This window comes from Scardinius erythrophthalmus, assembly GCF_964197995.2.
Source record: "Scardinius erythrophthalmus genome assembly, chromosome: 1".
Taxonomy (NCBI): Eukaryota; Metazoa; Chordata; class Actinopteri; order Cypriniformes; family Leuciscidae; genus Scardinius; species Scardinius erythrophthalmus.
In genome coordinates, this window is record NC_138221.1 from 1,087,791 (window position 1) to 1,102,787 (window position 14,997).

The following is a 14,997-nucleotide window of genomic DNA, read 5'->3' on the forward strand; positions in this document are numbered from 1 at the left end:
TCGCCCACAGGACTGCTGCATACTGGATGTTTTTCCCTTTTCACACCATTCTTTATAAACCCTAGAAATGGTTGTGCGTGAAAATCCCAGTAACTGAGCAGATTGTGAAATACTCAGACCGGCCCGTCTGGCACCAACAACCATGCCACGCTCAAAATTGCTTATCACCTTTCTTTCCCATTCTGACATTCAGTTTGGAGTTCAGGAGATTGTCTTGACCAGGACCACACCCCTAAATGCATTGAAGCAACTGCCATGTGATTGGTTGATTAGATAATTGCATTAATGAGAAATTGAACAGGTGTTCCTAATAATCCTTTAGGTGAGTGTATGTGCGCAGGCGTGTATTCCTTCACAAATCAACCCTCAACAAACTACTTGTTAGGCCTTAATGTATAGTTCAGAAATTGTCACGTTTGCGTAGCCACACAAACCGGAATTATCCCGACAACGTTTTATCTGTATAGACGTAAAGGGAAGGAGGCCTTCACAGGGGAGAGACTAGTTGACACTTCAGGACTGCGTTGTCATCGTGTCCTGGCGCTGGTCCTTCAGATCTGGATATGGCCTGGATCCGGCAGACATCGGTAAACCTCGGGATAAACAGAGAGACTAATATTAGCGTATACGCCATCCTTTTTATGATGTGCCAAGTACATCAGGATTTATGGGAAGTGTTCCCGGTCCTTATTCATTAAAGTGAATAAGATATTGTTGCACCCATTAGAATAAAAAAGGTCAGAGAGAAAAGTAAAGCACCATGGTACAACAATACTACGCATGTTCTAAAGAGAAAAACCCGTAATTTAGAGCGTAAATGGAAAAAAACTAATTAAGAGGTCTTTAGAATCGCATGGAAAGACAGTATGTCACGTTATAAAAAGGCCCTTAAAGCGGCCAGGGCTGAGCACCTCCGCAAACTAATAGAAAACAACCAAAACAATCCTAGGTTTTTATTTAACACCATGCCTAAACTAACAAATAAACAGATGTCACCTGAACAAAATATTCCGTTATAGTTTAGTAGTAATGATTTCATGAAGTTCTTCACTGAGAAAATGGAAAACATCAGAACCACAATTGTAAACGTTCAATCCTCAATAGCGCCTTATAATTCAGCCTCAATTATCACCCCGCAAGAGCAATTACAGTGCTTTACAACTATATGAACAAAAAGAGTTAAATAAACTTATCACTTAAAGGGGTCATGAACTGGATTGTTTTATTATTTTATAATGTTGCCTGGGGTGCCCTTATAATGTTAGTATGATTTTACATCAAAAATTGTCATAATTTATAAATAAAAGCCATTTTCCCAAGCCTGATTTCAGCTTCAGATTTGAACGCTCTGTTTTAAGGGGTGTGTCTGCTGTGAGACTGCAGTGCAAACGCCCACTGCTGTGATTGGCTGACATGCTTGCATATGAAATGGCTAGTATTACATGAACTCTCTCTAAAACTTTTACTACGTTTTTACTATTACAGCCATCGAGATTTTACAAATCGTGAAAAGTATCGTTTAAAGCATTATATTTAAATCTATTCCATCACATGAAAGGTTGCAGCATGATGAGCACTGACTGAGCAGATGACAGACAGTCTGTTGATCGCGTGAATAAAGATCTTATCATTGCAACGCAATTTTTGCACTCTCACAAATGCTTCCACCAAATCACAATGCAAACACGATGTGAATACACAGTAAGAGCTTCGTTGTGTAGTGTAACAGTGTCATTATTTCATCACGAGTTTGGTAAGTGTCCAGATAAGCTCTCACGGCTCGCGCTGTGCTGTTTGATTGACAGCTTGGGCGATTGGAAAGGGATCGTTCTTTGATCGCTTTCTGTATATAATTTCATAAGTTTAAAAAAGATTATTTTCATAATACTACGAGAAATTATGTGAAGTTGATCGTTTAGTCACTGATGCATAAACAGTAGCCTATTGAACGATTTTAAGAGAAATATCTGTATAATATAATTACACAGAAATCACTGATCGCAGATCAGGCATTAGAATACACATGGTTACTTACATGTTGCTGGCAGATCCGTGTCGGGAAATTGTGATTGACTGATTTAATAAAGTTTAACCATGCTGGAATCCGAAGGAAGCTTATGCAGACTGTCTTCTTCCACAAACAGGCACTGCACAATATTTAGTAAACAGCATGTTTATTGCTTGGAAGTAGCTCGATCCGGTTTAGCAATTATCATGTCGTCCTATGTTATTTAGCATGTTTGGGCGAATCGGTGGGCGGGGCTAAACAGGCCGTGTTGAAGAAGGCGTTGATCTTCTTTTGTGGGGGTGGTGTTTTATCCTCTTTGACGTCATAGTTCCCCACTTTGAAAAACGAGTCGTTTGCTGAGCCTGATGTCTATAAAAGCTTTTATTGGACTAACAAGGTAGTTTTTAGTTCTGAAACTTACAGGATATTATTATAGTATGATTATCTCTTATATGTCAAAAGCTCAAGGAAATTTTGATTTCTCAGTTAATCACCCCTTTAATCTAAAACGACATGTTCATTAGATCCTATACCAACTAAACTACTGAAAGAAGTGTTACCTGTAGTGGAAGAGCCACTCCGCAATATTATTATCTCATGTTTATCTTTAGGTCATGTTCCAAGAACATTTAAACTGGCAGTTATAAAACCTCTCATTAAGAAACCACAATTAGACCCACATAATCTAGCAAATTATAGCTGAAATCTACCTTTTATGTCTAAAATACTAGAAAAAGTTGTGTCCGCCCAACTGGGCTCTTTCTTGCAAGAAAATGACATCTATGAAAAGTTTCAGTCTGATCTTAGTGCTGCGTTCGATACTATAGATCACACAATACTCTTAGATCGACTACAAAATTATACTGGTGTTCAAGGACAAGCATTAAGCTGGTTACCATTTTGTCTATGGAGTGCTGCAGGGATCTGTGTTAGGCCCTCTGTTATTTTCAATATATATGCTGCCACTTGGAAATATTTGAAGGAAACATGGAATGAGTTTCCATTGTTATGCTGATGACACTCAAATCTATATTTCATCACGGCCAGATGAAAATGCTAAATTATCCAAATTGACAGAGTGTGTTAAAGATATAAAAGATTGGATAACGCGCAATTTTCTTTTATTAAATCCTGACAAGACAGAGGAACTAATCATCGGTTCAAAAAACCACCCACAAAACCTCTCACAATACAACTTTAATATAGTAGGATGTCCTGTTACTTTATCCTCTACAGTAAAAGACCTGGGTGTTATACTAGACTGGAACCTGTTTTTTGAAAATCATATTTCATATGTTACAAGAATAGCCTTTTTCCAACTTAGAAACATTGCTAAGCTACGTAATATGCTATCAGTTTCTGACTTAGAAAAGTTAGTTCATGCATTCATGACCTCGAGACTAGATTACTGTAATGCTTTATTAGCTGGTTGTCCTGCATCCTCAATAAACAAGCTACAGTTACATGCCGCCGCTAGAGTTCTTACTAGATCAAGAAAATATGATCATATAACACCAATTTTATCGTCACTACATTGGTTACCTATAAAGTTCCGTATTAATTACAAGGTATTGCTACTGACTTATAAAGCCCTAAATGGCTTAGCTCCAGTCTATTTAACCGATCTTCTATCGCCCTATAATCCATTGCGCTCTTTAAGATCACTAAATTCGAGGCTTTTGGTCATACCTAGGATATCCAGATCAACCAAAGGAGGGAGATAATTTTCACATTTAGCTCCAAAACTCTGGAATAGTCTTCCTGATACTGTTCGTTGTTCAGACTCGCTCTCCCAGTTTAAAACTAGATTAAAGACGCATCTCTTCAGCCAGGCATTCATATAATCAGGGTTTAAAGTACTCCGGCCGGGGGCCGGATTTCCGGCTTGAGGGCAGGTCCGGCATCCGGCGCAGGCAAAATTTAATTATCAGGCTGCAAATTACAGTCGGAGGCACTTTCGGCGCGGACGCGCTTGTAAAAAAACGAGCACGTCGCTTCCATTATGAGCGCGGCTACATTTGAAATAACGAACTTGAGCGCGCAAAAGACGCGATATTTGAACAGGCCCTAATCTGACTTGAATAACACACCGGTCCCCTTCAACCTACCACCTTGATTCAAGAGTCAGCGCGCACAGCTGTCACAGCCAATGGGAGCATGATATTAGGTTGTCTTAGCCAATTGCTAGAGAGGAGGGCGGGTCTTGTGCAGGAACCAGTTCGCAGTTAGCTTCAAAGCTGCCAACTCTCACGCATTCACCACACGCTCTCACGACACACATCCATTTTCTCACGCACAGAAGAATCGCGAAGCAAAGAAGACACGGAGACCGACAGATTAGATAGAGCAGGTTAGTTATGATATAAAAAAATCTCAGCTCTCAGATTCTGTCACTTTTATTACGAAACTCAAACAATAAATACCGTTTTGGTGCTTGTAAATGTGACGCGACCACTGATCTATATAGAATGACATTATATACGACGACAGAGCGGCAGGTGAACCGATCATCTCTAGCTAGTAAATAAACACGAATGAACAATGTTGAAAGATACAGTACAACTTACCGAAATGTATATTCCTCATACATAATATCGATCAATCAATCAAACAAAGGGGTCAATAAAACAGCTGGAGAACAATTATGTCACATAACATTTACCTCAGGAAAGCCATTTAATGACCATAATATAGGCTATAGCACGTTAGTTGGCTAGAAAAAAAAGAGCTATAGAGAGTATTTTGCTAAATATGTGTACTATATTACATATTTATTATATTTTTACTTGTATCATTAAAGTTGTTATTAAAATAAAAAAAATCATTAGCCTATATATCTCTCTGCATGTTTACAGCATTAGGTGAGTTGTTTTTTTCTTAAGAAAAATGAATGCCTATCTTGTGTAGCCTACCTAATATTTATTTAAATGAGTCAATATTAAATCAAATTACAATAATTGAACTGAATTGAAAACCAGAAATTGTACCATGTAGCCTAGGCTAAACATTGTAACATGTTGTCACTAAGCCTAATAAAATTCAGTTTAGTTACTAAAATGTTTCGACAATCACAATACACTTATTGTGGTGCAATAAAAAAAATTTACACACTACCCCCCCCCCCCCCCTTGGCTTGCTCAGTTGGGGATATTTAATTTAATTAATCAATCAAAAATACTGTTGATCAGCATTACCAAACGTGGACGTTTTTCACTAGAAACAAACTTTGATGTATTGTTTTAATTTAATACTGTGAAGCTGCTTTGATACAATCTGTGTTGTGAAAAGCTATATATATAAACTTGACTTGACTTGACTTGTCTCTGTTCTTTTTTGCAAATTCCAGCCTGGCCTTCATATTCCACTTGCTAATGAGAGGTTTGCATCTTCTGGTCTAGCCTCTGTACTTTTGTTCATTAAGTCTTCTGCGAGCAGTAGATTGTGATACCTTCACTCCTGCCCTCTGGAGGTTGTTGCTGATGTCTATACTGTCCTATGATGAAAAACCAAACTCTTAATTTACTTTAGAGAGGTCAAAACAATGTCACTAACAGTTGTTTTAGGGTCCATTTACCATTGTTTTAGGGTCTTTCTTTACAGCTCTCACAATGTTTCTGTTATCAACTGCTGATGTTTTCCTTGGTATACCTTTCGAGGTCTGTTACTTAGTTATACCAGAGGTTTCTTTCTTCCTCAGGACATTCCAAATGGTTGTACTGGCTATGGCCAATGTTTGTGCAATGGCTCTGATTGATTTTCCATTGTCTCTCAGCTTCACAATTGCTTGTTTTTCACCCATGGACAGCTCTTTTGTTTTAATGTTGGTTACATGTCTAACTATAAATGCAGTCTGCACAGGCAAAACCAAAATCTGAAACTGAGCACAGACATTCAGTGCTATTTATTGTTTGAATAATCAATGTAATTGGACACGCCAGGGCAACAAAACACACCTGCCAGTCACATGTTCCAATACTTTTGGTCACATGAGCAATGGGTGGATTCAAACCAAAGGTTATATCTTCTAAGTTGTGTATCAGATCCAGATGTAAATACCTGAAAATAAAAGCTGAAATGTTGATCTCTTCCCTCATATTCAAACCCAAATATTTTGAGTCTACAGAAAAATGAAAGGAATTGCCACTGTTCCAATACTTTTGGAGGGGACTGTATATCTCCAGATAATAATAGGCAGATGCAAATGATCAATTTGTCACCATTTACTTGCCTTTTGATGCCACCTTTTTCACCTCTTCACAATCATGGAAAGTTTCAAGGACATATCAATTTATAAAAAGGCATCAAATTATCATAATATTTTATAACAGTTGTCTACTTTCTACCATTACATTAGGGCTCACTTTCATGTCTTTTCACTTTATATTTCTCTCGGTTAATTATTTTGATGTACTGAAAATTAAATTTAATATTTTTTTCTTTCATGTCAGACCTGATTGAAGTGAAGGAGGAGAGTGAAGAACTGATGGAAGTGAAGGAGGAGAGTGAAGAACTGAGTAAAATGGAGGAGGAGAGTGAAGAACTGAGTGAAGTGAAGGAGGAGAGTGAAGAACTGAGTAAAATGGAGGAGGAGAGTGAAGAACTGAGTGAAGTGAAGGAGGAGAGTGAAGAACTGAGTAAAATGGAGGAGGAGAGTGAAGAACTGAGTGAAGTGAAGGAGGAGAGTGAAGAACTGAGTGAAGTGAAGGAGGAGAGTGAAGAACTGAGTAAAGTGAAGGTGGAGAGTGAAGAACTGATTGAAGTGAAGGAGGAGAGTGAAGAACTGATTGAAGTGAAGGTGGAGAGTGAAGAACTGAGTGAAGCGAAGGAGGAGAGTGAAGAACTGAGTGAAGTGAAGGAGGAGAGTGAAGAACTGAGTGAAGTGATGGAGGAGAGTGAAGAACTGATTGAAGTGAAGGAGGAGAGTGGAGAACTGACATTTTTAAAGGAAAGAAGAGCCAAGAAATCTTTCACCTGCACTCAGTGTGGAAAGAGTTACACAACCAAACAAAATCTTGAGATTCACATGAGGATCCACACCGGAGAGAAGCCGTTCTCATGTGATCAGTGTGGAAAGAGTTTCACAAGCAAACAAAATCTTGAGCGTCACATGATGATCCACTCCGGAGTGAAGCCGTTCTCATGTGATCAATGCAGCAAAACATTTCCTAGTGCATCAGTCCTGAAGACACACCTGAGAGTTCATACGAAGGAGAAGCCACATTTATGTTCTGTGTGTGGAAAGAGTTTTTCACTTCTGCCATATTTACACGCACATCAGAAAATTCACACTGGTGTGAGAGAGTACATGTGCTTTGAGTGTGAGAAGACTTTCACTACAGCAAACAGTTTAAAACTGCACCTGAGAATACACACTGGAGAAAAACCTTACAAGTGTTCACACTGCGACAAGAGAATCAGTCGATCAGGACATCTGAAAACACATGAGAGGATCCACACTGGAGAACAACCTTACAAGTGTTCACACTGTGACAAGAGATTCAGTCAGTCATCAGCTCTGAAAACACATGAGATGATCCACACTGGAGAACAACCGTACAAGTGTTCAAACTGTGACAAGAGATTCAGTCTGTTAGGAAATCTGAAAACGCATGAGAGGATCCACACTGGAGAACAACCTTACAAGTGTTCACACTGTGACAAGAGATTCAGTCTGTCTGCAAATCTGAAAACGCATGAGAGGATCCACACTGGAGAACAACTTTACAAGTGTTCACACTGTGACAAGAGACTCAGTCAGCCATCAACTCTGAAAATACACGAGAGGATCCACACTGGAGAACAACCTTACAAGTGTTCACACTGTGACAAGAGATTCAGTCTGTCTGCAAATCTGAAAACACATGAGAGGATCCACACTGGAGAAAAACCTTACAAGTGTTCAAACTGTGACAAGAGATTCAGTCAGTCATCAACTCTGAAAACACATAAGATGATCCACACTGGAGAACAACCTTACAAGTGTTCACACTGTGACAAGAGATTCAGTCAGTCATCAACTCTGAAAACACATGAGATGACCCACACTGGAGAACAACCTTACAAGTGTTCACACTGTGACAAGAGATTCAGTCTGTCATCATCTCTGAAAACACATGAGATGATCCACACTGGAGAACAACCTTACAAGTGTTCACACTGTGACAAGAGATTCAGTCAGCCATCAAAGCTGAAAACACATGAGATGATCCACACTGGAGAACAACCTTACAAGTGTTCACACTGCGACAAGAGATTCAGTCAGTCAGCACATCTGAACAGACATGAGATGATCCACACTGGAGAAAAACCTTACAAGTGTTCACACTGTGACAAGAGATTCAGTCTCTCAGGACATCTGAAAACACATGAGATGATCCACACTGGAGAAAAACCTTACAAGTGTTCACACTGTGACAAGAGATTCAGTCATTCAGCATATCTGAAATCACATGAGAGGATCCACACTGGAGAGAAGCCGCACATGTGTGATCAGTGCGGGTTGAGTTTCTCTATTAAAAGTCGCCTGAATCTACACATGAAGATCCATGCAGTGTAGAAACCACTTAAACACAGTCTGAGATCACGGTAAGTAGTTTATTTTCATGTGCTGAGCAACAAAGTCTCTTCTGTGTAAGTTAGCCACACATCACCCTATAGCCAAATCTCTCCTCTACACCCATAGCCGGTGTGTGGTGTGCCGGTTGTTGATTGATATCTACTAACTTGTGTTAATAATAATAATAATAATTAATAATTCATTACATTTATATAGCGCTTTTCTCGACACTCAAAGCGCTTTACATAGAAGGGGGGAATCTCCTCAACCACCACCAATGTGCAGCATCCACCTGGATGATGCGACGGCAGCCATATTGCGCCAGAACGCCCACCACACAACAGCTTATTGGTAGAGAGGAGACTGTGATGAAGCCAATCAGTATATGGGGAGGATTAGGAGGCCATGATGGACAGAGGCCACTGGGCAAATTTGGCCAGGATGCCGGGGTTACACCCCTACTCTTTCGAAAGACATCCTGGGATTTTTAATGACCACAGAGAGTCAGGACCTCGGTTTAACGTCTCATCCGAAGGACGGTGCTCTTTTGGCAGTATAGTTTCCCCGTCACTATACTGGGGCATTAGGACCCACACAGACCACAGGGTGAGCACCCCCTGCTGGCCTCACTAACACCTCTTCCAGCAGCAACCTGGTTTTCTCAGGAGGTCTCCCATCCAGGTACTAACCAGGCTCAGCCCCGCTTAGCTTCAGTGGGCAACCAGTCTTGGGCTACAGGGTGATATGGCTGCTGACAACCAGCAGTAATGTCTATTTTGTCAACCAGCAGTAATGTCTATTTTGTCAGTTCAGATCAATGCAAAAAAAAAAAACCCACAAATTCACTCTCTGACTACGGTTAGGGTTAGTAATAATGACATCAGGATTTATGGGAAGCGTTCCCAGTTCCAGCTGACCTAGGCTACGTTTACACGTAGGTGGCTATTTTCATAAACGGACATTTCACCCCTTTTCGTTTTCAAAAATAACATTGTGCACACGAACCTGTGTATATGCTGTCAAGAGCATGCCAAACCTGTAGGTGGCAGTGTAACGAGAAGCTCAAGCCCACCTTAGCCAATCAGAATCCCGAAAATAGTCACATTCTGTGACGTCGCTACCTAAAACCGCCTAAAACTCCGGTTTTCTCTGTTTACATGCAAACGTACAAACGAAGATTTTCAAAATCTCCACTCTGGCCGGAGTTTTTAGAAAGAATCGGTTTCATTGGCGAATCCTCCGTTTGCGTGTAAACGAAGGGTGCAAACGAAGGGAAATGTCTCCGTTTTTCAAAATAACCATGTACGTGTAAACGGGGCCCTAATCTATCCAGCCTTACATTGAATTATAGAAGTCTATAATGTACTATGTGTACTCCAAAGAGATGTCTTTAATCTAGCTTTAAACTGACAGAGTGTGTCTGCTTCCCGGACAATGGTAGGAAGACAGTAGGAAAAGGATCTACTGCCAGCAGTCGATTTTGATATTCTAGGTATTATTAACTAGCCGGAAGTTTGAGATTGCAATAGACATGAAGGACTATACTGCGTTAAGAGCTCGCTCAAGCACTGCGGAGCTAAACCATTTAGTGCTTTGTAAGTAATAAGCAATATTTTAAAATTTATATGACGTTTAATAGGGAGCCAATGCAGTGTTGACAGAACTGGGCTAATATGGCCATACTTCCTGGTACTGGTAAGAACTCGAGCTGCTGCGTTTTGGACCAGCTGTAGTTTGTTTATTAAGTGTGCAGGGCAACCACCCAGTAGAGCATTACAATAATCTAGCCTTGAGGTCATGAACGCATGAACTAATTCAGTCCCTCCAGGATTTCACGATTTTTTGTGTGATTTTTGCAAATGTTCATAATCAATTATAACCAGTTATTATTGATTAGGCCTATTCATATTTCATAGAGCTAATTTGCTACACCACCACAAAATCAGTCATTTTGATCGCTACTAAGAGCAGTAGCAAAAATCTAAATGATTAGTGACTCCAGTTATGAGCTTGAGACATGGACAACTTTACGTGTGACATGAACAAGATTTTATTAACTAGTCTAAACACTTAAACTACTCTAACATACACACACATACATGCATACAGTTTACCAAGGGAAAGAGAGCTGAAGCAGAATGCAGGAAAGCAAGAAGTTATAGCATTGTTTGAAATTCATCAGATCAACAGCCTAGTTCTAACATGCCCTTCTTTAAAGGGGTAAGGATACTTAATGTATCAAATAATGAGACTAAGTTTGATACTTGCATGTCTCGCCCATTTGAATTAAACTGTCCTGATGCAATTTGTTGAGGCTCCAGTTGATCTTTGTTGATGTGGTCTTGATGAGAGAGAACCAGTGGTTTCCAGAGTATCTTTGGTGAATGGAAAGACAAGGCCGCAGCCTGGCACAAGCTTGGTGGGTCCTTAGAGGCTTCTAGTTCAGCATCATGTTCACGTCAGCATTTCAGAAAGGGACTAAGCGAGAGCTAAGAGCTGATCAGCGACTTTAAAGCATGAAGATGGCACAGCTTCTGGAGCTGTGTGAGCCAATGAGAAGATTTCCCTTTGGAGGGAAATTTTTCCGACCCATTGTCCCTTTGAACATGCAATTTGATTGGATGTTTAACACAAGAATCTTTAAGATGCTTATAATACTAATGCGTCACAAAGTTAGCAGAATGTAATGTAAATTAACAAAACGGGGATGAAGATTGGAGTTTATAGATACCAAAAATGCCACACATTTGATTTGGTTAACCATATTATCCAAAGTCTGAAATATGAACCCAATAGAGTTTACAAGAATACAAAAGACAACCACATTAAAGGAAAATCATGAGATCGGAAAATTAGATACATGTTTACACATTTCTCAAATGGTTATACATAGAATACATAGAATTAAGTCGCAGCTTTCTGGACATTCTTTTGGATCGTAAAATCCTCTTATCAGTCTCTGTGTGTCCTGTAACAAGACACAGTGTTCTGCCAGTGTGTTAGCTTAATTTGGGATGTTAGTTTTTGGGGGAAGTTTCACAGGCATGATTATTGATTAAATAAATGAGTAATTTTTGTGTGTCTGATTGGTCCAGGTGCTACAGTGGTAATTTCTTTATGGTGATTTTTATATTTTATAATTAGTTAACTCTGCTACAATAATATATCAGCAGCATGTATGTAAAAGTTTGTAGTTTTGAGATAATGACATTTATGTGTGGTTTGTGAAAATACAAAAAAAATTCTCACTGAAATAAGGCCATGAAACCCATACTGATTATTTCTTCACAAGACTTTTGAAAATTGTATGACGTAGCCTAGAATATTTGCTCTAAAACTGTGAAAATCACCCTGACTGCTCATTCAGAGAAGACAATATATTGATTTAAAAAATTTTACGACGTGTTTTGTGTGAAAAGGCTTCAGAGGTCATTAATATGTAAGCTTTTCACACCTGAGAAAGACAAAGACCCTCCCCTAATGGCCCTATTAGGAGCTATCGGGCCCTGTCATTCTGAGCAACCTTGCACAATACTGTAAATGAGGAGATTTAAAAAAGAATGGCTTTTAAATTGTTTGGATTTATTTACAACTCAACGTAATCCAAAGATACACACAACAACTGCCAAAAAAGCACTTATTGAAAACAATGATCCAAAGACAGAGACCTTTGTGCCATCCCTAAAAACATTATACATACCTTTCATTTCCAAGGTGTTTGATTTTTACTTTACCATGTTCATGTACAGAGACTCATGTGAATGTTGAAGTCCTCAGTGGCATCTGGGCCCTGAAAAAAAAAGTGAACATACTGATATCAAGAGAAAGGCCTGCACAATTTTGGAAATAAATATTAGATTTTTCTGGTTAAAATTGCACAGAATACACACACACACACACACACACACACAAATGTTTCCAACAATATATAATATAATGAACACCAGGTTTGTTGTGCCTTGTAGGCATAAGCTATGTGCAGTGCTGGATAAAATAATAACAATAACCTATAGCAGTATAAATCTTCCAAAAGATTTCAGTAACAACTAAGCTAGAGAAAAATATATTGATTATCATGTTACTTCAAATGTTTCCATTCGTTATGATGATATGAAATGAGATAATAGTAAAAACATGAAGCCGTTTGGTGCGAGTGGGCGTGGCCAAATTAAATCTAATGAGCAAGCGTTTGAGAGGCTGGACATCTTGTTGGTTTTATACAAATTACTTAAACAGAGAATATTTGTTTTCGTTTTGAATCCGATCATTTAAAAGTATACACTTAAATGTTTATAAAGGTATATGGCTCATAAACGTGTGACAAGTATTCGCTGAGTTTGGTTTCCGTTTATAGACGTGCTCAAGAAAAAAAAGTTCACCGCGACGGAGAGGCAGAACGCACACCCTGTTTATTTTCTTTATTTTACAAAAGCACAATGTTTTGATTTGATTGTAAGTGGACACATACAAAAGTAGAAATATCACAGATTCTTTTTTTATATTTCTTTTTTCTGTATGACCATAAATGACGGAGTAATTTAAGTTTATAGTGCTACAATGTGGAGAAAATCCAGCAAAACACGCCCGCGCGTTTGCCGACCTCAGAGGGTTAAGCCAGTATTATGATTGCAAGTGACTTACGATGTTTTTCAGTTCATAATCAATTAGCATTCAGCTGCAACTTCTACAATCCAACATAACAATATTAAAGTTCTGAGCTTCATTTCACTAAGTTTTCTTTCTACCACTGTGATTTTCAGGTGCTGAAGATGAACAAGATGATCAGGAGTGTCTGAGGATTGCTCTGATCAGGAAGACAGGAAGAGATGAGTTTGTCAGTGAATTAAGACTAGATTCAGTCATGACAGTTTGTAAAAAGAGAGTTGGTGAAGTTGATGGTCGATCAGTAACTGTTGTTGATACTCCAGGTCTCTTTGACACGACACTGACAAATGATCAAGCAGTAAAATAAATATTGAACTGTATTTCCATGTTGTCACCTGGACCTCATGTGTTCATCATTGTGTTGAGTTTGGGAAGATTTACAGGAGAGGAGATGGACAGTAGATCTGATAAAGAAGATCTTTAGTCCAAGAGCTGCTCAGTTCAGCAACAAAAGAGTGGGAGAGAACAAATGAAGAAGATGATGGCAGATCTTCAAAGAGAGAAAACAACATGGTATGAAATGTAATTATACAGGATTCGGGAGAAATATGATGCCAGAACTAAAGCAGAGGAACTGTATAAGGAGCAGATTTGGGCTCTCAGGGATAAGCTGGAGGAAGAACATGATGGATAGGAGTTACTGCAAGAACAGAGTGAAATCCTTCAAGATGAACTAGAGAAGAAAGAGAAATTGCTGTAATCTCCTGTGATCAGACTCCCAAATAACTACTACTGCTTATTAATATTACTACTACTGCTTACTACTATTAATATTCTGTTTGCTTAGGATTCTGATATTCTCTATTTGTATTTTCTCTGATAAAATTATATTGTGTCTGTGTTTGATTTGCCTTGACTGATTTTTGTCATAATTGTCTTTAATTCTCTTTTTGTCAAAATGATGGGGGAAAAAAAGTATGTGTTGAGTGTGATGACCTACGCTCATTTGACGTGTGCCAACAACGGTTTGTTGGCTTGCCAGTTTATCCTTGTGAGGGACCTGGAACATATTAGATAATTTTAGTGTTGACTTCTTAACTGTGAATAACTAAAAGATATTGTGAAAGCAGGCATTTACTTCATTTTCTGTTGGTAATTAAAATGTATCATATAACTTCTTATTAGCTCTGTTCACTTGATTATGGTTATCTGGGAAATGTAGGGAGAGTGTGTTAGAGGTCTTCACGGGTCCAAAAAAAAAAAAGAGACCCGTACTGTGCTACACCGAACTGACCCGGACCCGTCTATTATTTCAAAAGCTGGACCCGGACCCGTGCAGATCCGAGTAATGCCTAACTGGACCCGTCTATTATTTGAAAGCTGGACCCGAAACCGCCGTGAAGACACAGACCCGACTGGACCCAATTGTCACATATTCCACCTTAAACTGCTATTACAAGTCAATAAACCTGTTGCGAAAAATACAACTTTTTGTCTTACCTAATTTAAGGAGCTGTGGTAGCGTAGTCTCCCTTCCTTGTAACGTTAACGTTACCTGACTGGCTGTGATCATGCATTACAATCCTCCGACAAGAAAGTTATCCATGTTATTCCTCTCGTTATTTCAAGTCCAAGCTTAATCCACTCATTATTTCAGCTTCAAAAGTCCACTTGATGACAAATGCAACTTTGCACATGTAACTTACATTCTGACTCGAGTTAACTCGCATAATAACTTTGACTGTTTGCCCTTTTGAACTAACGTTATAATAACGATTGCTCGTTCAGTGCCGTGGCCGCTGACGTTATTTATTTGCTATCATCTCCG

General features: G+C 39.0%; 1 protein-coding gene across 1 annotated transcript in view; it reads left to right on the forward strand.

Moving 5' to 3' along the window:
- LOC308703669 (uncharacterized protein) overlaps positions 1-14,070 on the forward strand; it is a 35,028-nt gene extending 20,958 nt beyond the window's left edge. Inside the window, exons 2-3 of the mRNA XM_081387412.1 lie at positions 6,457-8,593; positions 13,325-14,070. Of these exons, the coding sequence (XP_081243538.1) occupies positions 6,492-8,564 (2,073 nt within the window). The 5' untranslated portion in view covers positions 6,457-6,491 and the 3' untranslated portion in view covers positions 8,565-8,593; positions 13,325-14,070. The remainder of the gene's footprint in view (positions 1-6,456; positions 8,594-13,324) is intronic.
- The last annotated feature ends 927 nt before the right edge of the window (positions 14,071-14,997 follow it).